The sequence below is a fragment of the Venturia canescens genome, chromosome 4, assembly GCF_019457755.1.
Source record: "Venturia canescens isolate UGA chromosome 4, ASM1945775v1, whole genome shotgun sequence".
Classification (NCBI taxonomy): domain Eukaryota; kingdom Metazoa; phylum Arthropoda; class Insecta; order Hymenoptera; family Ichneumonidae; genus Venturia; species Venturia canescens.
The window spans coordinates 8676823-8702760 of record NC_057424.1 but is presented as its reverse complement, the minus strand read 5'-3'; the positions used below and the strand labels follow the sequence as shown (position 1 = coordinate 8702760).

At 39.2% G+C, this 25938-nt stretch overlaps 1 protein-coding gene across 3 annotated transcripts; it reads left to right on the top strand.

Moving 5' to 3' along the window:
* Positions 1–69: 69 nt before the first annotated feature.
* On the top strand, positions 70–24559 carry LOC122408916 (Transcriptional coactivator yki). 3 transcript variants are annotated; one of them, XM_043416031.1, is made up of 6 exons: positions 70–3394; positions 17462–17685; positions 17929–18113; positions 18298–18481; positions 18747–18832; positions 18934–24559. In XM_043416031.1, exons 1-6 carry the CDS (start codon positions 2802–2804, stop codon positions 19027–19029), a joined length of 1368 nt encoding a protein of 455 aa, XP_043271966.1. In that variant the 5' UTR covers positions 70–2801; the 3' UTR covers positions 19030–24559. The 3 variants fall into 3 exon arrangements, with proteins under 3 accessions (XP_043271966.1, XP_043271967.1, XP_043271965.1); XM_043416032.1 differs by having other exon boundaries at positions 18295–18481; positions 18915–24559; XM_043416030.1 differs by having other exon boundaries at positions 71–3394; positions 18295–18481.
* The last annotated feature ends 1379 nt before the right edge of the window (positions 24560–25938 follow it).

Genomic DNA, 25938 nt, shown 5'->3' with positions numbered 1-25938 from the left:
GGTGGGGCAAAAGAGTGGCGGTGGTGGATATACTTGGCAAGCGAAGCGAGCGAAGCACCAGCCGCCAATGAACGAAAGAACGAGATGGAAGAAAAAAGAGCCTTGCGAGCGACTCATGCAGACGCAGCTCGGTAGTGCTTCGTAAGTTTCCGTCCCCCCGTGACCGTCCTCGTTCCCGCGGCGCAACCGTGGACGGGCTGCGTGTGTTTTGTGCCGTCGTTACCGTTTTCCAAAGCTGTTTAGCTCACGGGAGCCACGCAGGTCAGTTGGATCGTCCGAAACTTTGGCTCTTCCGATTATGGTGCTTCACGAACCGTCGTGATATATATACATGTTTATATATGTATATATCTCTGTAAATTTCTTCGTAAGGGCAACGCAAGTGTGAACCAAGTGTAATATACGTCCATACATATATATATATATATAAAAATTCAATAATATATACAGACGTGTGTACAGTGTGTGGGTGCGTGTCTCATTATCTCCGTGTTAGTGTAAATATGTATGAAAAATAATATAAAAGAAAGGATAATCGCGAATGAACCGTTCGGTTGATGCAGAAGGCTCGTCTCTGGTTCGATCTCACTCTTTCGTTCCTCGGGGGGCCCCCCTTTCGCTTCACTTGCTCCCCTCGCGTTCACCCGCGAACGCGAGTTCTCCGAAGTGGTTTAATGTCCGGCCTTTGGCATCCGCCCGTCTGGTTGAACAAAATGCTACTGTGATGTTGTTAAACGCCTAAATTCGTTGACTCGCTATAAAGATACAATCGAAGAAGTCCCATCAGTTAGGAATACGCGAAAGAAGAAAGTTAAAATGCGGATCGACGAAAGATAGATATTTATCTCTCTTCATTAGATTTTTGTATCTATTATTTGCTGTAAAAGCGGCGAAGAGACGTAATAATCAAGACGTAAAGTGAGGGGGTTCCGCGGGCTTGGTGAGTCTCCGGCTGTGGTGCAAGACCAGGAAATCGAAAGAGCAAACCACCTTCCTCCTTTGGGTGTTACAAGCGGGGGTACAAGCTCGTGATACGAAAGCGCCGACTCTCTTTTTATAAACACATACTTCTCCGTAATTAGTAATACGCGTAGGGTAATAACGAGAGGGAGTCGGAGGCGTGAGCGTCTTTCATAGACTGAAATAATATCTTTGACAAGGAGACGCGAATATACACAACAACGAGGAGGAACCACATAAATTAATATTTTTTTATTATATGAAATATATACACAGTTAAAGGAGAAGAAAGTGCCTTCGGTCACCTGCATTCGTTCGTACGCATCCGCGATACGAATGTATCCGCGTGTGATAATAATGAAAAATTGTTTAAACTCTCTCGCTACCTCGATACCGCTTGTCTGGCTTGCCATATATCCCTGCCAACAGGTAGATCAGTCGTAGTTCTGACTGGCGCACAGACCTTCCATATCGTAGCATTATAAGCCGGAGAGTGTGTATACACGCGCTGGACTGTAAACACGTATAGAAAAGAGGCTCTGTGTTGGAGGGACGACGGGAGCGGAGTCACGAGGCAAGGTGCTGCTGCTCTTGTGTATACGAACATGCTACGTAGAAATAACGTTGCTCCCAGCATACGTGACCTGTACACAGTGAAACAGTGAATAAAGGCTAAAAATTCGTTAAAATTAGTAAACAGCGTAGGGGGCATGAAGAGTGAGAGAAAAGGTGGGATCGAGAAGTGAAAAGATTGTCGATGAAGGAATATCGCAAGAGAATAATCTCGTACGTGCGTCCCAAAAGAAACGAACATTTGAATAATCGTAATGTTCGCTCGTGGAACGAAGAGAGAAAAAAACGAGATTTTTCATTAGCAGCAAACAGAGGAAAGAAAACTAGCGAAGTTTAGCGAGAGAAACGACGGTGGCAACAGCGGCATTGTCCTTCTTGTTTTGTTGTCTTGGGCACGGCGGTAATCAGAAAAAGAGGTGGAGAAGAAGAGAGAATAAGGAGTAAGGAGTGGAGTGGTGAGGAGAAGAGAGGAGAGAAGGAAGGAAGGAACGAAGGAAGGAACGAACGAACGAACGAACAAACGAACGAACGAACGAACGAACGAACGAACGAACGAACGAAAGAACGAACGAAAGAAAGAAAGAAAGAAAGAAAGAAAAAGAAGGCAAAGAGAGGAGTGAGAAAGTCGGGAGCCAGCGACCGCGTGCCCAAGGAGAGGGGAGTATACTACCGTGAATGTCGTAGGTCCTCGAGACGTTGGAGGCGTGCCGGGGAAAGCGAGATAGCAGCACCGAGCAAGAGTAGAATCCGAGGAGGGATGGAAAGCAGCTTGTGTTTGCCGGGGTCGAGTCGAGCCGAGAAAGAGAAGACTCGAGTGCTGTGAGGTACATACTTACGTACACGCGCACGGTTCCCGGAGTCCCCCGGCTGTGTGCCCCACATGCGAACCGAATATTACATACGCGTAGCAGCTCTGTTATATATAGATAATATTTACACACATTAAAATATAAAACTGGTGATTCGAGCTGCGTATTCGAGCGGTACGAAAAGGTAACCGAGAACTATCGCTGTCCGGGGAATCCAACGACGAACAATCGTACTTGTTTACACAGGCTCCATGCAATTTAGTATTAACTCGAGAGAAACGAGAGGATCAAGGTTCCCCGCTCGAAGCGAAGAAACTAGGAGAATAATAATTGAATTATTGAGGAGAAGAATAGAGACCCGGGTCGCGTGAATAATCGGACCGACGGGAGAGAGGAAACGATCGAGCGGATCTTCCGATAACGAAATCGCAGCGATCGCTCGATTGGCTCTCGTTGAAAATGGCGCTCAATCAGGACGTTGATCAGTTGTCAAAGAGCAACATCGTCGAAGACCGTGATTCCGAAATGGTTTTACAAGCTCTGTTCGACAGCGTACTTAAGCCGGATGCTAAGAGACCGCTTCAAGTTCCGTTGCGCATGAGAAACTTGCCCGACTCGTTTTTCAATCCACCCTCGACCGGTAGTAAGAGCCCCTCGATCTCGCATTCGAGAGAAAACTCAGCCGATTCGGCGTTCGGTACGATCGTCGTCACCGGCAGCGTCACCGGCGCGAGCCCCAGTGGTCCAACTTCGTCCGGTGCAACGACCGCTACCGCTGGCGCAAGCGGTTCGGTGACCGGAACTGCCACAGGGCCTCCTCCCGGAACCGGATCCTCGAGCGGACTCATCGTCGCACATCCCAGAGCACACAGCAGCCCTGCTTCCCTCCAACAAACGTACGCCTCCGCCCAACAGGTCAATCAACACACGCGCCACCATCAACACCAGAAACAGAGGAGCTACGATGTCATCAGCACTGTCGACGACCTTGGACCACTGCCCCACGGATGGGAGCAAGCGCGCACCTCCGAAGGCCAAATTTACTTCCTCAAGTGAGTCTTTTCTTTTTTTCTCGTGCCGTTTCGAACCTCCGTTCGTCTGGCAACGCTCCGCCAACAAAATACTTCATTCCGCGTTACCGCAGCTTTCGTATTTACACGCTCGTATCTTTCATCCAAACACCTTCGAGTTTAAAGAGATGAGAAGCTGTGCTCATGACGCTGAAGTTTGCAACGTTGGAGTCCAACTAAACGATCTAAAAAAACTCTCCAATAATTCCAGTAATTCTTCAATCTCGTTCTCTGCCGAATTTGCAATTCGTAGCAATTCAACCTACTCCGACGCTTCGTGAGATAAAAAATTGGTCAATTATAAATGTTTTTTTCGTTCATTTCATTGGACTCCAACGTTGCGAACTTCAGCGTCGTCTGTGCTCTCCCTCTATCGAAGCTATGCACTTTCCACCAAGCTCGTACGCCTGCAACGCATTTTTCAACAACGTCGAAGATGATCTTCGGTCTCGTTATCACTCGAGGACACCACCGGGTCCCTGCTCAATAAAATAATGTTCTTCATCGAATCATCGAAATTTTTCACCACCTTTTCAAAGGCTTTTTGACTCCCTCGCTTCCCTGTTCCAAGTCCCCTATGATTTGCTCCCTACTGTCGCTCAAGTGTCATGATATCCTCATTCTATTATGCAAAAACGTTTCCCAGCACATTTTCACCTGCGGCGCCGTGCCAGTATTCCCACGTGTTACTTGTCGTGTCAAAGGAGTCGAGCGGCGACTCGCCATTCAACCACTTCCTGACAGCGTTCCTCCACCCACCACCACCTGCGCGCCCGCTCCCTCTTTGCGATCCTACCAAAGATCGCCGAGAGTTACTCGAGGTCGACGCAAGTTCATCGCACACTTTCGTACCTTTTCACCATTATGTCAATTTACTTCATTGAAACTAGCTCTCGGTCCTAAATCTTGGCTAAATATTAGTTCGATAAGAGAATTTTTTTGGGATTAAATTGAATCGTCTTTAGGAACACTGAATGACGCTGAAGTTTGCAACGTTGGAATCCAACGAAATGATCTTAAAAAATCCTCGAATAATTCCAGTTATTCTCCAATTTCGTTTCCTACCGAATTCGCAATTCGTAGTTTTTCAACCTGCACCGATACATTGTGAAATAAAAAATTGTCGAATTACAAGTGTTGTTTTTTCTTCATTTCGTTCAACTCGAACGTTGCAAAATTCAGCGTCGTAACATTGAAATGTCATCGAGGTGAACTTCATTCATTATTGCAACGATCGACGTTTAGAAAACCTGGCAATTGAGAAATATCAAACTTTCACCGGAAACGAAAGTTTCTTTTTTTAATCGATTCAAACCCCAAAAGATCGACTAAAATCATGGAAAATCGAAAAACAAACATCATTTAGTTGGCTGACTATGACAGTATCTAAATAAATTGATAATACATCGACGTCTTGGAAAAAATTGATTTCGAAAAGTCACGTAGTTATTTCAAAGAATTATATGAGCGCCTCGTTCGAAGAAATTACAAATGTAGTACCCCCTGTGCCCACCAGATGTCACAACGTTTTTAGAGTGAGTTAAGAAAGGAACGAACTCGCGCGCTCCCCCTGTCGTACCGCGTCGATGCCTCGCGGTATCTCGTCATAATTTTTTAGAGTATTATCATCCCAAAAACAAAAAATTTTCCGGTAATCTTGTCTTCTTCAAGGGCGGGATAATTCTCTGCATTATTTTTATACCTTATTTTTGGGGGGACGGGTTGTAATCTCTTCGAACGAGACGCTCATATAATTCTGATCTTTGAATTATTTTTCGCGCCTCGTTTTCGAGATTACAGATGTAGTGATTTAGAGATAATTTTTTTTTTTTTTTTTTTCAGCGTGAATAAATGATTTTAATTGCAGACTTTCTCTGGTACAAAAAAGCTTATATCATAATAGTAGCTTAACCTGTAATGTTACATTCTTAAAGAAGGAAACTTTTTTAACCATTAATTTTGCAATACTGCTAATGCAAAGCTTTGACAATCTTTGTTGTATCGATGTTTATTCCTTTTGCAAAGGCCAAGGAGGATGCTGCGTGTCTCGGTGAATGCGCGCCAAAAATCGAGACATCTATACCGCTTTTACTTAATACCTTTTTTAACCAATGACCAATGGTCTGACTTGGAACTGCCTCGAATGGTTTCCTAGTTGATATAAAAGTATCTATTCAATGTTAACACGCACAGTTCCGGTTTTTCTTTGTACGCGGGAATAATCAAATTTGGCTGCAACTTTCCTGGTCCAGATGTCTTAATTTGGTCAGGTATTCTTATCTCTAAACCATCGTTTACTCGAATAATGTTGCTTACATCTATTTTCGACAATGTTTGTGATCTATGCGCCGTGCATAAAGCTATTATCATTTTTTAGTTTCTTTTGCGATCCGTTTACATTCTAACTCAGAATCTGCAATACACAAAATGTCATCTAAATAAATGACTGACACTAGCCCTTTCTTCCGAAGAACGCTTATTATCGGCTTCAAGACCTTTGTAAATACATACAGTGCCGAACAGGCCAAATGGTAAACAATTAAACTGATATAATTGTCCCTGGAATTCGAATCTTAAATATTTTCGATATCTTTCTTGAATCGGGACCAAATAATATGCGTCCAGTAAATCAACCGAGCACATGAAGTTACCCGGAGACTCACTGCGTTCGCGTATCTTCCATCTTGAAATGATTTGGACAGATAAATTCGTTTAATCCTTTTAAATTTAAAATGAATCTGTATGACCCGTCAGGCTTCGGTACTAAAAAATAACTCGATAAATATTGGCCCGATTCTGGCTCGCACATTTCTATTGCTCGTTTTTTAAATAACTTTCCGATTGCCATTTTATAGTCTTGCAGTTCTGTCTCCGCTATAATCGCCCTTAGGACCTTAAGGAAGTTGAGGCATTAGAATGAAAATGATGTCACCGCTTTTAAACCGATTGCATCTTATAAAGTGAAGTGTAAAAAAAAATCAGTTAAATTTTCAGACAGTTTAGGAGCGTCGTTGCTGAGAAAAATCAATAACAATTTGGACCAAATAACATGTAATCTTATGGAAGTCAAGACACATTCAGTGATATCTCCGTTAAAAATGATGCTAAAAATATGAAATTTTTTGGGCAACATGAGCAAGGCTTGCCGAATAATGTCAATTTTTTTCAGATTTATTAGGAGATTTGCTGAGATTATATTAATAATAATCTGTTTTCCCTGCAGTTTTTTGAGGCTAGGATCGTCACTGTTCGTGTTTTCGACTGAGCTTTCACCAGTTTTTCGTCTTTTTTTCCCCAACTTTTCTTTAAAGTGTATGCAACATTGCCAAACTGTAAACTGGCCTAACTTTTGAAAGGTACAGGTCATCACTTTTGGGTAAAAAAAATGACTGTACAGCCTCAACTTCCTTAAGTTGTATCACCTTTCCGGTAAAAGTCAGTTTATATCCCGAAATACAGTTTAAAACGAACTCATTACTTGTAACCTTGGAACATTCAGCTATAAATTCGCTTAACCTGCCTGCTGATACGCTTACATCTTTACTTATATCTCGACGGATTCCTGGTTTTTCCTCCTCTCTGAGTCTCGACCCGCTCTGAGGATTGTTCCCCTGGTTGGGATAGGGTCCTCTTCCTTGCAGGCGTTTCGCGTTTAAATTACCTCTGGTCGAACTTTGGAACGGACTTGTTGACGGCTGGCTCTTAATATTTTGCGACAGCTTATCCTTTTATTTTCTTTATCTCCTTTATTTTCTCGCCTACGCCTTTCCCAAAAAAAAACTCATCCGGTTTCGTTTTTTCCAGCACATCACTAACCTGCTTTTTGAGGCCAGGAGTAATAACCTTCCTTCGTGATATCGATTGCTGATAGAACGCTTGAATTATCAACTGAGCAGAGTCACTGAGCCACCTTGTGAAGGTTATCATATCGAAGTTTTCTTAATCTCTCAACAACACTGAAATCGCTGCCCCTAGCGGCATTAATCCCGCGCTTAATAGTTTTTGCGATTCAATCATAGCTTTGTCTCTTTTTGATACGAATTCCGACATTATTATTTCGATTTCTGGATTAATCTTTGGGGCGTCAATACCTTCCAATCTCTCATATTTTTTACTTAGCTCTTCTTTTTTCTCTTTTTTAATTCCATTGGAACACCAATGAGCCCATCTTTTCCTTTCATTCTTCACGTTTTCTTTGTCCTCTCCCGTGGTTTCCGTTCGTTCTAATAAAATATATAAAAAATAATTGTACATATTTTCCTTTTTTGCTTCGATCATTTTCGCATGAGCCAAAAAACCATTTTTATAAGCATTGAGTCCCGGTAATCCTTCAAACTTAACCTCTGATATGCCTTGCCGCTCGTGCAAGCTCATCAGGAATTTTTTCCGACTCATCTTGCCACCCGTGCAAGTCCATCAATATATATTTTTTTTACTTTCCGATTTTCCGCCATCACTTTCCACGCCATCTTCCTCGTCGCCGCTGTCCCCGAGCGACTCGCCGCCATCTTGATCGCTACTCTCCTGGATTTCTTGCAATTCTCTTATTTGAGTTTGCATCTCCTTCATTCGTTTCGTCATCTCTAGCAATATGCTGTCTCTTTCTCTGCTTCTTTTCGGCATTCTTTTTATCACTTTTCACTTTTCAATTGAATAATTTGACGGTAAAAAAGAAAAACTCACTCACACGTGTACTCTCCGGTGCACAACGAGAGAAAGAATGACGAGATACCGCGAGGCATAGACGCGGTACGACAGGGGGAGCGCGAGAAAAATAATTTTTATGTGGCCTTCGTGGTTGAGAGATATAAGAGAAGATAAATGTTGATAAGGGGGAAAAACCTTGGTAATTTTTCTTCCGAACACGGAGAGAATTAAATTTGAAAAATTATCGTGAGTAACGATGGTGCGGTGACGAGCTGCAATTCATGACATTATTATGGGAGAAAAGTTGAATTTTCCTATAAATTAAATAATATTTATTGTTCCAAGTATGCTAATAAAAAAAGTCATTGGAACAACGAAATGTGGCATTACGGGGTGGCAATGAAATATATCATAATCACAAGGTTAAGGAGGGTGGATCACGAAATCAAAATAATCAGAATTTGATCAAATTTCGTGATACCATTCATTGGCATCAAGTACACAAATACAATTTTTTTCAAATTTTTTTACCACATGGTTATCGCATAATTGAGCCTTAAATCGAAGTTCTTATGCACGAGATGTATAACTGTCTATATGTAAACTGTATGCTTATACACGTGAACTTTGGTATTCAATTACTCAAGAGCTATGTGGTCGAAAAATTAAAAAAATTTATGTTGTCTTATATATTTTTAAAGAATACATTTACCAAATTTTATGAAATTCTTATCATCTTAAAATTCTTAATATTTTTAACATGGTTTAGCATAGCAACATTGTATCGTCGCAATCCACCCTCCTTAAATATGATTAAACGAACAAAAGAGTTTTACATCAAACTGGAGACTCATTCTCTTCGAAAACATTGTAGTTGAATGAAGAAAACTCTTCCAAAAACATCAATTGTTATTGAATTAAAAATTTTTTTTAAGAACTATTACCGCAGTATTTAAGAAATTTTGACGTCCTATCTGCAGTATTTACTGTTATAAAACTGAAAATTTTTCAAAATCTTTGAAATGCAGTCAAATTATCACGTTAAACTTTATAGTGAATTTACGCCAAATATTACTGTTTATTAATTCTCTCCGTGAATAAGACACTGCATGGTTTTTCCTAGTAATCCTATTGATGATTTTACAAGTACAACTGAAAAATAATTCTACCGTGTCGAATCATGCGTGAGAACATGAACTTGGTGTTGTTCGTCGAATATTCATTGTGACCGAAGTTGCATTTTTTGTTGAACGTATTCAAAAAATATTTGAAGGTTTCTTCAATAAAGATTCTTTTCTCGACATGATTAGATGGTAGAATTTTTTTCAAATGATTAAGTTAAACCAAGGATTTCCCGAGTCTCGGGAAATCTCGAGTTTCCAGTATCTGATCGATCGAAAAAATGTCCTATTATTTGTTTGCAACGTTCCAGTCCAACGAAATGATTTTAAAAAAACTCTCGAATAATTTCAGTAAATCTCCAATTTTATTCCTTGCCGAATTTGCAATTCGTCATATTTTAATCCACGTCAACAATTAGTGAAATATAAAAATGAATGAATTACAAATTTTTTTTCCTTCATTTCGCTGGACTCCAACGTTGCAAACTTCTTTTTTCCTTCTAAATTCTCAACCTTATTAGAACGTTCCGTTGATTGATAGTGCTAATCAGCGATAATCGTTCGAAGATCGTTTTATAATCGCGCGGTGTTCATCGGATCGAGTCTGAGCGAGGCTGCGACCGCGTGAGTGCGTGCCGAGCGTGATCTCACCGCGCTTTTTGGAATTGGTCAGCGATCGGGGTTCACCTGCGAGAATTAGTGTCTCTTCCTCGGAAGATGTCGCGTTCTGTGCGCGCGCGCGCATACCTGAGCCGGTTAGCCGACATCGTGAGAAAGCGAGGAAAGATCTTTCCCCATCTTTTCCACCTTTTCGTCTCGATCGGGCTTTTCTTGAGAAAAGATCTTTCAGCTCCATTCCCAGAAGACCCTTAACGAGTGTATATCCCTTGCGCCCCTGAATGCTTCCTCTCCAGTCTTTTTTTCGTATACTCCGAGCCTCTAATTCTCTCAAAACGTTCTTAAATTTCCTTGAAATTCACGTGCCCTCGCGTTAAGGGCTTTAGCACGACCCATTTTTCAGTGCGTACAACGAATAATTCTCACGCCCGATCTCTCGCTTCCTATCAATTTTTTTCCTCTCTTTTCAATATCTTTGCATAAATGAAATTTTTCATTTATCCTTTCAAATAACTTGATCAGTCTCTCCTTTGTACCGCTCCCTTTGCGAATAATGTCGAAACACGTGCTCTTACGTTGGATGCGGGACTATCCGCGTCTGCTCGAGAATAATCACTCGAAAAATAAGGTTATCGGACGAAGTCTCCGACAGAAAGATTGTCCACGTTCTTCGGCTGTATTAATCGCCGTGCGTATCCAACAATCCGAGATCTTGTGAGTCGTAAGGTGCTCTGTAAATGGGAGGAGAGGCCGGGGCAAAGAGAGTGTGCCACCTTGGAAAATATTATACGATTCGGAAATTTTAAAAGCTTTGTTCATTTTAAACGTTCTTTACAATTTTCGAAACCGAAAAGAACCTTTTTTACGGAAACAACCAAAACTCTTCAGCCATTTATAAAATTTTTTTACACGACGCTGAAGTTTGCAACGCTGGAGTCCAACGAAAAATAACATTTATACTCGCCAATTTTTTATTTCACGGATCATTGGTGCAGACTGAAAAGCTACGAATTGCAAATTAGGCAGGTAAAAGAATTGGAGAATCACTGGAATTATTGGAGAGTTTTTTTTACATCATTTCGTTGGACTCCAACGTTGCAAACCTCAGCGTCATTTTTTTTTTACTGCAATTTCAATCCAATACACCCATTAATGTTTCTTATGACGCTGAAGTTTGCAACGTTGGAGTCCAACTAAACGATCTAAAAAAACTCTCCAATAATTCCAGTAATTCTTCAATCTCGTTCTCTGCCGAATTTGCAATTCATAGCAATTCAACCTACACCGACGCTTCGTGAAATAAAAAATTGGTCAATTATAAATGTTTTTTTGTTCATTTCATTGGACTCCAACGTTGCGAACTTCAGCGTCGTCGTTTCTTAAAGAAGTAGCAGTCAAGGTGCTTTTTATATACTTTTATATGTGTACGAAAAGAAAAGAAAGAACAGAAAATTTTGGCTAATTCGATTGTTTGGGATTTTACAGGTGGTATATTTATGACGCTGAAGTTTCCAACGTTGGAGTCCAACGAAATGATGTAAAAAAACTCTCAAATAATTCCAGTAAATCTCCAATTTTCTTCCCTGCCGAATTTCCAGTTCGTAATTTTTTAAGCCACATCGATAATTCGTGAAATAAAAAAATAATTAATTATAAATCTTTTTTTCGTTCATTCCGTTGAACTCCAACGTTGCAAACTTCAACGTCGTGTATATTTTCAGCACTGCTTGTTGTTTTATTTGAAAAAAATCATTTGATAAATTTTCATGGAAAATTAGAGCAACTCCCTTGAATCGGATTATTATCGATCGAGTTTTATCTCGAATTAACTCTCGTACGATGCACCATTACTATTATTCGAGGGGATAATGTTCGCAAACAATAAAGCAAAACCCGAGAAAATCGTGGAGCTCGTGTCGTCGGTATTTGTCTAAGTTAGCGCGTGATAAAGTGGAGAAGCACGCACATGCACATGCACGAGTTGCACAGGTGCTCAAACGATTTGCCTCTCTTTAACTGTGATTTAACAATCTAGCCTCTCAGTGCCAGCCGATGCCCGGAGGTGGTGATTGTCTGCACGTTGAGACAAACGTCGTACGTCCAGTCGGAAAAATGGCTCGTTTAGTTGCTCGTTCAAGTGGTTTATTTCAGTCCGGACGTTTCAAGAAACGAGTAACTCCTTCTTCTTCTATTTCCAAGAGACGTTTTTGACTCTTAAATTTTGTTTAGTTCATACTGAAAAGTAAATGTCGAGTCGTTCGAACAAGCGAGAACATTTTTTTTCGATGACGATTCGAGTGTCGAAAGAAACTTTTTTTCTATTGCAACGAGAGTCGTCAGGATCTTCGGGAGTTGAAGTTGAATCACTCGACCTTCGGACGAAGCTCCTTTATAGTGCCCCGGATGAATGGATCTTCCATCCGGACGAAGGTTAAACGATTCAATTCAAAGGCAACTCGCGGTTCTTTGAATGAAAGTAGCTTGAGAAACTCTTCCGTCCGGACGAAGCTCGTTACACAGGGAGTCTAAATGCTTTTTCAATTGTTGTATGTTAAATCAAATTTCTGGAGAATCGATTGAGATCTTTGAAGCAGTGGAAATTTACAGGATCTAGAGAAAATCCACGTTTTTTTCTTTTCTCCCAACCATCACATTTTGCTTCATTTCTTTCGCTCTCGAATCCCACGCTGCGGGGAAAAAATAACCCGCTCCAAATGCTTCTCGCACGAGCTACCCAGCCATAATCATACAACGTTCTTTCCCTTTTTTTTCCTTAACGAAACAAACGAACGACGTTGAAGTTTGCAACGTTAGAGTCCAACGAAACGAATGAAAAAAGGTTTTGTAATTCACCATTTTTTTATTTCACGAATCATTGATGTCGGTTGAAAAATGAAGAATTGCAAATTCGGCAAGTAACAAAATTGGAGATTTACTGGAATTATTCGAGTTTCTTTTAGATCATTTCGTTGGATTCCAACGTTGCAAACTTCAGCGTCATACAAACGGTATACGATAAAGTTTCATCCGATAAACTTTTGACCACGAAAGCTTACGCGTGAAAAGGGGGAAAGTCTCGAAAATGAACTTCTTCTTACCTGAGCGTGACATTTCTAAGTGCATGCAAATTTCATAAAAATTCAAGTTCTCTTTTGCTGATTAATTGGATGTTTTACGATACATGAAGGATTTCCTGTCCCTTGCCTGAATCCCCAAGTCCTTTTCCCAAATGTTCAGTCGATTGAAACAGAGTTTTGGGATCCTTACCGATCGCGTTCCCTCGTTATTTAAGATGATGGATCAGTCGGTAATCACACCTCGAATTTTTGAAATTGAAACTCTTTGACGACATCGTTCGTCCGATTAAAATAATAAAAATGTAATCGTACGCAGCACGATCGCAAAAATCCGATGACATTTTTATTTTTTCGATCAGACGAACGATGTGGAAAAATTTCCTTTTCAAAATTTGCAGCTATCTCTCTCGCACTCACGGTTGTGATTACCGACTGATCCATCATCTTAAGGTGATCTATCACTCGCGTGAGTGCAAAATGGTTGCACGTTTTACCCGAGCATCCTTGATTTTTCGAGAAAAATATAAGTTGCACCTTGTTCTCTGATAAAATGTGAATAGCGCGTAACTCTTCTTTTTTTCTCAAATATCAACCTACTCGGAAGTAAAACATGCAGCAGGATTTTTACCGACTGAACAAGTGATAGATAACGTTAACCTCAAGACGACTAAATGACACAGCCCGGGACATTTCGATGCGTCTCTTCCGTCGCGGTAGAACAGGAATCATCGGTCGTTACCGACATGGCGCCTCGTCGGTCTGCCACTAGATCATCCCGCGTTCGCGTGGGTTGTCTTCGTGCACGGGCGCAACTACTCCGCTTGCTTGTGTGATCGAGCTCATGTTGAATTTCCTGAAACGGAGTGAGAAAATAATTCGTTCCTCGACTAAATCCGGTTCTGTAGGACGAAAACGATCGAATGAACGGTCTTTTATTGAATGGCGCATCGGATCGTTCAACTAAATTGTAAACATTTCTCTGATTCGAATCGATTGAATCACCGGTGTGGAGGAGAAGGCGAGTGATTTCGCTCGACCAACTAAAACCTATTTGCTTACGCGCACTTTGTAGTTACTGCGACAAAATAACTGGTTCAAACTCAATGATCGGATCGATTCAAAGGTGTTTTCGCCGCACTGGTTTGTTCAGCCAACAACTTGTTTCGGTATATGCACCAATTTCTATTCCTCATTGTAAAAACATTTTCGCATGCTCGTATCGAATTTCACTTATTATTTTTATCGAAAGAAATGTATGTACTTTGGTTGCTTTTTACGATTAGTTCAGAACCGAAGTGGAAATGAACGAGGTTCATGTACGGGTTTAAGGAAAATCACACGACGCTGAAGTTTCCAACGTTGGACTCCAACGAAATGAACGAAAAAAACGTTTTTAATTCACCAATTGTTTATTTCATGAATCGTTGGTGCAGCTTGAAAAACTACGAATCGCAAATTTGGCAGGGAACAAAATAGGAGAATTACTGGAATTATTGGAGAGTTTTTTTCGATCATTTCGTTGGACTCCAACGTTGGAAACTTCAGCGTCATAAGATCACGCGAATCTAATAGAAAAGTCTTGTTGCCAAGAGAAAAATTAACTCAAATCTCATTTTTTTAAGAATTATACACATGCTCTTATAGCAGGCACATTTCCTGTGCGACAATTCGGATTTAATGAAATAGGATCCTCCCAACTTTGGAGAGCCAAAAACGAGAATAAGAAAATATAATGTTTTTAGATATCAATGATGTCTTGAGAAAGCCTTGTTACCGGTGAAAATCACTTGAGAATGGAAAAAGTAAAACACTTATTTGAGGTTCATGAGTAGTAATAACGACATAAACAGTGGAAGGTTTGACAACACCGTGAGTCGGCTCGTTTAAAATATAAATATGCATACGCATACAAATAGAAAATGGCTCTTGTCACATTTTGCTTGACGATTTTACTACTAAAGTAAAAATTACGAAAAAAAATTTTACTACTTGAGATTTTTTTTTTCTTATTATTATTAATTCAAGATTGTAAATAAATTTTTTCAGCTTATTTTTTGGAGAATGAAATTAGAAGCCATTAATTGAACGGGGATTCATCACTGGCTGAACCCAAAATTTCATTCGTTCCTGGCTAAAATACTATAGTTTTTTTTTTTATGTAAAAAATCGCTTTACGAAGCGCAAAAGGAAATGGTTCAAGGAAAAAGTGTTAATAAAACGACAAGCCCAAGCCAAGAAGAAACAAAATGTGATGAAATAAGCAAATGTGAGATTACGAGTGTTCATTTTATCAATTTCGTTCAATCTTTAACGTAATCTGTCTGTCTTTATTATACTTGCAAGGCAATCTTGAATTTTTTCTCAGACCTTAATTGTTATTGTCTATTTTTCATAAACTTCGTAAGAAGCTTTCGCATTCGTTATATGGAAAGGTAAACGATTTTTTTACACATAGTTCCTATACCCCTGTCTGTTTTTCTTCATATTTAAACACGTTAATCTAAATAACCAATAAGACGACCCTTTAAAATTTGATATGGTCGACTATGCATTGAAACTCCGTGTAAATTTCAAGACTTTCTTAAGACAATTGTTTCGTGCATCAACTGCCTTAACCGCTATCCTTATATTAAAAATTTAACAATCTCAACAAACGAGTTAAACATAATTTCAATAATTGCGAGAATAAATTTTAATCGTTTCTTCGATTATCAAAAGAGCAAAAAAGTTCAGTTGTTTTTTTGAATAACAAGTAACGCATGAACTTCCTTAAATTTTGACGGGGTTAAAAAACTTTCCAATCTAATTGCGATAGTTCGGAGCGCGATTCCGGAACAAATTTCCGTAAATATGACAGCAACACTGGAATGAATATCGCGGTGAATTCGATCGGAATTGGTTTTCGCTTAAATTCACCGGAATCGCGCGAATGAAATTTCCTTCAATTTCATCGCAATTCTGAATGAAACTTGAGTGAATTGGGAGCCTCGAATACGAATCATATTTCGGTAAATTGGATCGCAATTCCGACTCGAATTTGCGAAATATGAGTTGAAAACGTCACGAGTTTCCGGCCGAATGAGTCAGGCGTAAAAAAAGGGAGATTCACTTCCATCGACAAACATGGTAATTCCATAATTAGCCTGACATTAGTGTAGGATCATGAGATAATAGGATGATGTCCGGTTGTTGTGATTGTAAGAGTAATAAAAATATCTCTTGGAATCGTACTTTAATCCCGATTTGTCGAACATCATTCGTATTTAAATAGCTCTGCCGATGATGACGTTCGTAGCATTTGCTCCGAGAGATTACGTGTACTTTCCAAAAGGATTTCGAGCCCGGATTAAAAGAGCTTTTTCATACGCAGTGAGTTAATTCTCCCGAACGTTCAAATTTCCTCTATAAAAGACCCCGATTTTTCAGCCGAAAGGTATCAATGGAAGATTCAGCGAAGCGGCATCCACCTGAAGAGTACTTGCCGCGGATGCTGGAGATTAACGAGAGGCGAGATGAGATGAAAGATGAACGCAGAAAGGCGTCAGAGTTATAGCGACGGTTGTCGTATCATTGGAGGGGTGGTTGGATGGCGAACGAACGGTTTGATTTCTCGATAGAAAGATGTTTTCGAGGCTGGAGAACAGCGAGGGGGGAAGCGAGAGGAGAGCCAAACTGAGTAGTTAAAGAGGTGGTAGAGAAGACGAAGAAAAAGATTGAGGGGAATAAGAAAGAGACGACGACGAAGCGGGCACGCGAGTGTCTATTTATGAGTTGTCCGGCGCCGTGATGTCCGGAGTAAAAATACATCGTAGTCTCGTATGTGGCCCTCGTTGGGAGCTCCTTCGGCCACTACACGTTCTCTAAGCTCGCATATCGCCGCCGCCGCCGCCGTCGCTGGTGTTGCTCTTCTGGTAGATGCCGCTATAGCGTGTTATATGCTGATGTGGATTCTTATTCGCCATCGGCGGTTTGCGGGCTAGCTGAAAATCCTTCTGGCGCTCGCCCATTCCGTCGTCATCATCTCCGTCTGCGACATCGTCGATCGTCGGTTGGGTTACTCTCCCCACTCGCCTCCCTTCTCGACTTCTGTATTTACTTGGCCATACTCCGAGAGGGCTACAATATCGTGGCTTTGGAACGTTGCCAAACGAACCGAGATTTCCCGGCCTATTACTGTATTATCGCGACGCTTTCTATCCGGTCTCTTTTTTCTTCGTCTTCCCCACATCCTCCGCTAATCCGTGGCTCTGGTTCTAAGCACCGCTGCCTCGACGTCTTAGACGCGAGATCTTCCGGTCCAACTCACTCGGCAACTAAAATCCTTGAGCCTTGGCCATTGCATGCCTCATTTTCAAGTACTAATCGTTACTATTTTTTTGTATATAAAAGTAACGAGAGATCGATTTTCATCGAAACTCTTAGAATCTCGTCCGAATCGTTGAAAAGCACCCCGCACTACCGAAAAATCTCTTGGAATCCCCTTAAATTGGAAAATTGTGAGCGACCAAGATGAAAAAGGCTTTATTTAGCGACCCATAATCCCTCTATTTTCGCAGAATTTACATTTATTCATTCTTATTTTACAGTCACTTAGACAGGACCACGACATGGGAAGATCCGAGAAAAACTGCCGCTGCTGTAAGCATCGCCGCGGTTGCAGCAGCTGTCGAGAGTGGAAAAAACGCTAACGTAGCACCTACCGCCCTTGGACCGCTGCCTGACGGTTGGGAACAAGCTCGAACACCTGAAGGAGAAATATATTTTATCAACCATCAGACACGAACGACGTCTTGGTTCGATCCCAGAATCCGTAAGCCCCTTAAATTTAATCAATAAAAATACAATTGTGCCCATACAACGGAATATTTACAAATTTTACCCGATATAGTCGTGTCATAGATTCGAATGAGATCGTGCATGTTACGAATTTGTGAATGTTTTTTATCATTGTGGAAACAAGTGATCCCGTTATCCACTTATTTTGTACAGCTCCGTTACGATAAGCGTTTACGTTGCGATAAGATAATGCAATGGAAAAACTCGTTATTCGCAGCTACGCATCTCCAAAGAGCGCCCACTTCCGGTGCATTGCTTCCACAAAATTGGCTCCAGCAACCTGGCAGCACGAGCATTCAGAGCAACCAAAATCTACAAGCCTGTCAGCAAAAATTACGTCTGCAGTCGTTGCAGATGGAACGGGAACGTCTCAAGCAAAGGCAACAAGAAATCATGCGCCAGGTGACCATTGTTTTCGTCCTTTTTCATCAATACCATCACAATTTTCAACCTCGAAAAAATCCAATAGTTATCAATTAATAATTTATTGAGAAACTTCGAAATTTGCCAAAAGACCGGAGTAGATTTTATGGCTATTGTCTTTTATGAGCCGCCGTTAACTTTTCTTCCATTTTATCTACAGCAGGAGCTCATGCTACGGCAAAGCACGACAGACGCGGCAATGGATCCGTTCTTATCTGGTATGAATGAACAACACGCTCGTCAAGAGAGTGCGGATAGCGGTTTGGGTCTCGGTTCTGCATATTCGCTTCCTCATACACCTGAAGATTTTCTTGGCAATATCGATGACAACATGGACGCGACGAGTGGTAAATGGAAAAGTTTCCTATTGTTACGGTTTGCACGTGCAGCCGCATGAAATCAGTCGATAAAGCGGAACAAGCACTTGCGGCAAACAACGTATGAAATTATTTTTGAGCTGTGAAAACGCGTGACAGATTTATACCCACGAGCTGTATATTTTTTCTATTGGCATTTCACTTGTCGGAAATTTTAAAATAGCTTATGATCATGATTGAAGCACGAAGTCTTGAGAAGTATGTCGAAAATGACGAAACGATTGCTCATTCGCAGAAGGAGGAGCGCCGATGGAAACACCGGACATATCAACGTTGAGTGATAACATCGATTCGACGGACGACCTCGTGCCTTCACTTCAGGTATTTTTTACCCCATTTTAACTCCACCAAAGACATTTCATACCGAAAGCCCTGAAACACACGAATAACCGAATGATTAAAGATTTTTTCATGATTTTCAGCTGGGTGAAGAATTTAGCAGTGACATACTCGATGATGTGCAATCACTCATCAATCCTCCGACCAACAAACCCGAGAATGTTTTAACGTGGCTGTAGTAGAAGGAGAGCAAGCGGGAGAGAAAGAGAGACAGAGGGAACGAAACGCCGATGTTACCGCAGAAATATGCGATAGAACGCGTGATTGCTTCACACTCGTTGAAGGGGTAAAAAAAAATCAATCTAAAACATATAAATTCGTAATCGAAATTGGTGGTAAAAGAAGAAACACGGTTACGTGCGCGCAGAATACGAAAATAAGGCACGCAACCGTCGTTAGCTGACTTTTTTTTATAAAATCGTATCATTCTTCATCTATGAATATTCTGTATATAACACATATGACAAAATATTTTATTATTCAGTCAACGAATGACAGAAAGTGTCAAAGGCTGGACACACGTTTTTTATTGAAAGAGTGAGAGAAACGAACCGACAATCAAGGTTTTATATTATAATCTGACAATAATATTTAAAGTCAACGTAAAATACTATTATCCGTTCTTGCTCTTCATGTAAACTTTCGTAAGGCGTAGAAAGGCTTAAGTTTAACTACCAGAAAGAAGGATAGAGAGAAAGAAAGAAAGAAAGAAAGAAAGAAAGGAAAAACATACCTACGCATAACTAGTATTGAATCACGAAAATAGTATTGAATAGATCTCAAGTCTGGTATCATGACGTATCAGATTCCCTGTTCGATGTCCTTTTACGAAAGCACATCATCGAATCGCGCGAATATATCTAGTTCCAAAATTTCGGAGCGCCGCTTCACGTGTGATGGAAGACAAGTGCAATTATGAGTAAGCGATTAGTCGATTGCTCGGGCGAAAGAAGCATAAAAATCGCGTTATCAATCGTGCTTTTATTAAATTCATACGTAAAATGCCCATTCGGCAGTCGGTGCGTTGATCACTCGTTAACGTATTTCGTCACTTCTCTGTAGATACTAGCACAAATTTCTTTATTTCAATCAAAAAATTTGATTGTGATCGGAATATTGGCCACGTTGAATTGAAAAGATGTTTCTAAATCTCAACTAATTACTAAATTTTCAAAAAACGATTATTTTCCACAAATGTACGTAGTTCGATCGAAAATTTGTACAAATCATATTTACGTTTTATTGTGCAAAAACTGCTTTAGCAAACGATCATTTTCATTGTAATTTAATGAAAAGAGAATGAAAAAAATTATATATTCGTATAAAAATTCGATAGATGGCTATCGAAACGAACTGCGTTCAAAGTTCCGAGTGTGTTAGTGTCGATGCTAACTTGTAATCGAAAATCCGGCAATCAAGTGTGAAAATTGAACGTCTCTCGCACGCCTTAAATTCGAATCTGTTCTAAAGCGTTGTACGAAGTGAATAGAGATGTGAAAAACTTTTCGTTATAATTCCATCAGCTCTCAATCACACCGTTGGTGTTCAACGTGTGTGATAATTATGCGGAAGCGAATCACTTTTTTTGATTGAATCGTTGTAATTGAGGGCTCATGAAATTTCAGCCGTCGTAGAAAGTATCGAGAGGAAAAAAAATCGAAGCTAGGGAACGCGTATTATTAGGAAAAAAGAACTAGCATTGAAAGCTCGAATCAAGTGCCTTTTTTACAATCACGCCGAATGTGAGAAATATGCCTTATTGAAATTGTAAAAGCAATCACAACCGTCCATACCGAAACGCCTTGTTTTAACATGTGCATATATAATTGAAGTAATCGATTGATTAATTTAAGAGTGATGAATAATTAATATCACGAGCGCGAGTGTTTGTCATTGCGTGTGACCGATGTGCATGGGTGAGAGTGTGCGTGTGGACAATCGCGTCAAACCGACGGATTGCAGAGAAATTTGGTCGAGTGACAATTTCGCTTTTCTCGTTTAATTTCATAAAAACTCGTGCTCGTTTTGCGTTTCAAGTGTACATGTACACGATTTAATATTATGCGCGAGTGTAAAGCGCGAAAATATTGATTATTTGATATTAACAGCGGTAGGGTTAACAGGGGGTATTTTTATTGGCAAACCCGCCTATTTCGTTAAAATGTATTTTATCGTTATCTTATTTGATTTTTTTTCGATTTAATGACAAAGATCGTCGAGACCGGAATACGACATTATTCGTAGTCCGCGTTGCGTTTGAGAGACAAGTTTCTACGTGAGCTGCAATCGTCGAGAGTGACTGTTACGAGGCCAATTGATATAATCCTATCAAGTACAATGTACATTTTGTCAAACAGGTCGAAGAATGTGTTCAGCCTTATCTCTTTCTGCTCGGTAGGTAGATCATGTTCGATTGAGCAGAACTACATCGCTGATATCAGATTCAAATTTATCTTCGAGTTCGAATCAACAACGGAATTAAAGATCCAAAGAACTCGTCAACAACGACGAGATTCAGGCTCGTCAATTTATGCTGAATTCGAGCTCGTATTTTTTCCTATCAATTCGAGAGATTCGAAGAATTTACGCTCGATTTTTTCGTGAAATTGAAATTGATTTAGACAACCAATTTTCGAGATTGTACCGATAAATTGGTGTCAAACTTATCAATTGAATACAGTCTTACCGAAAATATTGAGATTACCCGACATGGTAAACCAAACTCATGTTTTTCATCTCGATTAAAAACTTGACTGAAAATCAATGTTTCAATTCGATCAAGAACTTGACGATCGAAATTCAATGTGACTTTTTCTCCTTCTGTTTGACAAATTGACATCCTCGAAACGTCACTCTGACCTAAACCTAGTGCAAAGGAAAAAAAATGAATGAAGATGTAACGATATTTTTTATATGCTGTTGAATTTACGCTGCAATAGACTCCCTCAACTTTTCCCAGCTCCAAGTATATCGGAAAAGTTGTAGCGGAGTCGTTAGAAGAAAGAGGAGAGAGAGAGAAAGAGAGTGAGAGAGAAAGAGAGTTTTATCGCGTTATCAAAATCATCAATCATCTGACAGCTGCGATCAACTCGTTATACGTATTTACGTAGTATAACGCAGATTTGATTAACTTGAGGAATTAAAACGTGCCTTACGTCGCGATTATCCGTGTTTTATTGCGTATTAAGTACATGTAAAATTATCATATTTGTAAGGTGATTGCGCAGTTTAAAAAACAAACTGACAAAATGTATTCGTTAACCGTCGCGTTTTTCTAACACTGTAATAATCGTAAGGGATTGTGAGTTTGCGAGTATGCTAACGAGACACTTCGAGAGTAGCTTTGTATTACGAATTCACCTTGTTTTGCAGATACGTATTTATGCTGTTGGACTAAATTCAGTAGCAATTCCAATTTCCTTTTTTTTCGGCTACTCGTGCTAAAACGATAGAGAAATTGTTGAAGTAGTTTTCGTTGTGAATGCTATTTTTACAACCGTTTCTGATGTGTTGCTTCGATTAATACGACATGATGAGTGAAAAAAAAAAAAAAAAAATCTTTCCGGTAATTCGAAAATATTCGTTTACGGTGCCTCACAGGACCGCGAGATTAAATCACCCTTTGAAAGTCATCTTAATAAAATGAATATGTCCCCGGCATTCAATTGTTTATATCCAATGTTTACAAATATTTCGGAGTTGGATATTTATCAGATTTTAAATATGTTTTTAAATCGATATTCAATGTTTAAAGAAATGCCAGTTTATATGGGATAAGAAATTTATTTACACACTTTTGAGTAATCGTTTGAAATTGTTATCTCAACATTTTTGTTGTTTAATATACGTAGACTCGAAATAATCCGATGAATAAATCATGTGAATGGGATCCTTTGGCTCTCGCTTGCACACAAAATTGCAAACCTTTTATACGCGCCCGTGTTCGAGTCGACGGGAAGCATTTTGTTAGTAGAAACGTAACATTGTTCTTCCAGTTTGTTTAGCGTTCATAGTTGAAATGATTGTATAAAGATTTGTGCTTATTTCTCGTGGAAATATCGAAGGTGCGAGTAATTTTTATCCGGCCGATTTGGAATTTTTCAAACAAAAATGATCTGCAACACATTTTTGTTTGAATCAGTGGAAATTAGGGTGATCTTGTCCCTTCGAAAATCCATCGAGACACGAGTTTATTAGTTTAGAATATTTTGATTATTTACCTTTGTAAAATATGGTCGAGGTGGCTTGAAAGCAAAGGCGAGCGCGCAACTTGACACGATTATTTCTGTACAAAGCTTGCGAAAGGTTGTACTTTAGATATTTACGTACGAGCTGCGGTGAACATCATTAATTTTTACAAGAGCAGCTCGTGCCCCTTCGTTTCTAAACTGAACGAATTTTTTTAAAAAGAGAAGAGTATTTCCTGACTATTGTATCTTGCTTTTTAGTCCAATAACCGAGCGTTTATTGAACTTTAACAGGGCGTTTAGCTGATCGATTTTTTTTTGCTTCGAGCAAGCAATCGAGCAGAGCTGATTTTTCTTTTTTACGGTGTCGCCCTTGAAGAATCAATTTGATTTGTATGCTATGTTAAGACGATCGTATTTTATACGTGTAATAATTATATATCAGCATTCGCAGAGATTATAAACGCGAGGTTCCCTCGGCATACGTATAACGAAATGTGCATACAATATCGAACCTGGTCATCGTGTAGATATGCATATGAGGGCGTATAATTCTTTTTCGTTTTTTTTTGTATTTCAGTACGAAGTTGAAACTTTTATTCGTACTGCAGCCTGAGAGAGAAGGGAAAAGAGGAAAAGAAAGAAACTCTAGAGAATAAAAACCGAGAGGAGAGGGCCTGAGGCAAAATTGTTACCTGAAAATGTCCCGTTTTTATACTCAATCGCCATCACTCACAATTTTGACATTTTAGCTCAAATTACAGCCCTTTATTGCATACGAAAATATGAGTTATCGCAAATCGTGAATAACTTATTGTACGTAAGAATATTTGTTTATTCTTTACCAATCGTATGCATCGAAGGGCTAAAAAGAATGCTTGAGGGAGAGTTTTATACATTTGCTTGTTGGAAAGTCTGTTTCGTGTAGTGAATTTGTATTTCGCGTAAAACCACATATTAATAAATTCATCCCAATCCACGAACACGTATATATTTATTACACGTGTTCGTTAAATTTGTACAATCAATTTTATCGACAGAAATACTATTTTTTGAAAACCTATTACGTGCTAAATTGACTACCAAAGAAATGTTGTTTCCAATATCGAAACGTAACGATATTTCATGCCTGAAACTATCATTTCTTCTGTAGAGAATAATCCTTAAAAGCGTTGACTTATGCGACTCAATATCGACGATGTTCTTTTTTATCAGGTATTATCCTTGAATGCACGTCACTGCTTACGACACTTTGACTTCGATGCGAAAACACTTTCAAATGGAAACTCTTAATTATATTTTATTGCGTAGAAATGAGGGTGACGATGAAGAAGAAAAAAACAAAAAGGAATATAACGCCCCAAACGTACGGTACCGTAAAACGTTATGAAAAAAAGCAATTATTTGTGTAATAGCAGTATTTGATTAAGCTCATGGACGATCATTTATGACGTACCTAATATCGTAACAAGTGTCTTAGCTATTACGATAACAATAAATATATTGTTTACTTACAAGTTAATGCTGTTGTTGGCTTTCATTTATCGATTAATTTGATTCGACGTACCTTTCCATTGATAAGGCTTTAAGGTCGATCCTCTGCGACAGCCCCAACCAAAAGTTTGTACCGGCTGCATATTAAAAGGATTGATAATTCGTTCGGATCGTAATCAATAACTTTGCAGAGACCCTATATACGTACTCGGTGCCAGTAGATATAGTACAAATATCATTTGCTTTCGTAAAATTTATTCTAAAAGTATTTTTGATCTGACATTGCGAGTAAATTTTTTGATGAAATACAATTATCAATAATAATATTGCCCAAAAAGTTATTAATAAATTGTTTAAATGAACAATTATATAACAATTTTGCGGTAAACCCTTGTTTTTGTTTACGAATCGAATCTGCGCATTTTTGTGAATGCTCGTGATTTTTTTCAGAATTTTCGTGGATTTTTGAAATTCCCTTTTTTAAATTTCTTAAGTGGCTCTATTTGTACATTTTTGATCCAGTAACCTTGAGACTTTTCAAAACTGATGGTAAATATGTCTTCTAAAACATATCCAAAATTCAAATTTAAAAAAAATTTTTTCAACATTTTTTGAAGAAATTTCAAAAATCCACGAAAATTCTGAAAAAATTCATGAGCATTCGGAAAAATACACACATTTGATTCGTAAATAAAAAACAATAGGTCACCGCAAAATTATTGAATAATTAATTCTTTGAACAATTTGTTATTAACCTTTAAGCAATATTATTATTGATAATTGTTGTTCATAGCTTTCCAAATGTTGTTGAATTTTTTCAGATTTTTATTGCATCACGAAGTACGAAAATTCCAATCAGATATAATTTTTGGTCGATCCAGTTATACCTTAACAATATCGACGCGTGCTTCAACTAGGAGTACTCTGGTGTACTTCACGGTGCTGGTAATCCTTGATTGTACATGAAAACTTTATTGCGTAATTCCAGAAGTTCGCATTGGTTTTGACCATGCGATTTGAGCTACGATAAATGTATTTTCAAAGATTTTCACAAATCTGTTGTTCAGACGAAAAAAACAGCAGCGCGATTTTTTTTTTTTTTTTTTTTTTTTTTTTAAGAACTACAAGACTCCGTAGATCCAATTTCTTTGTGGTTGAAATTTCCGCACGATCATAGCGAGCTAGTTTTTCAATCATAAGTACGAGGAAAGTCATTGCTTTTTATTTCCGTAGCCGTTTTCATATTCGATTGAAAAGGAGCACTTTTCAATGCTGATCTGAGCGGTGGTCTGCCGGCGATTCGAGGAACGGGTGTGTTGGCAGGACGAAAGAGAATGCAAAATTAATTGTATAAATAATTTATGTATTTGGAGTTACATGAGCGAGGGAATGTTGATTTATTACATC

Excerpts from the sequence above, each read along its gene's own strand:
- LOC122408916 (XM_043416030.1), top strand. The coding sequence starts at position 2,802 with ATGGCGCTCAATCAGGACGTTGATCAGTTGTCAAAGAGCAACATCGTC. Across the intron at positions 3,395-17,461 it reads GGCCAAATTTACTTCCTCAA|TCACTTAGACAGGACCACGA; the intron begins GTGAGTCTTTTC and ends CTTATTTTACAG. Across the intron at positions 17,686-17,928 it reads TTGGTTCGATCCCAGAATCC|CTACGCATCTCCAAAGAGCG; the intron begins GTAAGCCCCTTA and ends CGTTATTCGCAG.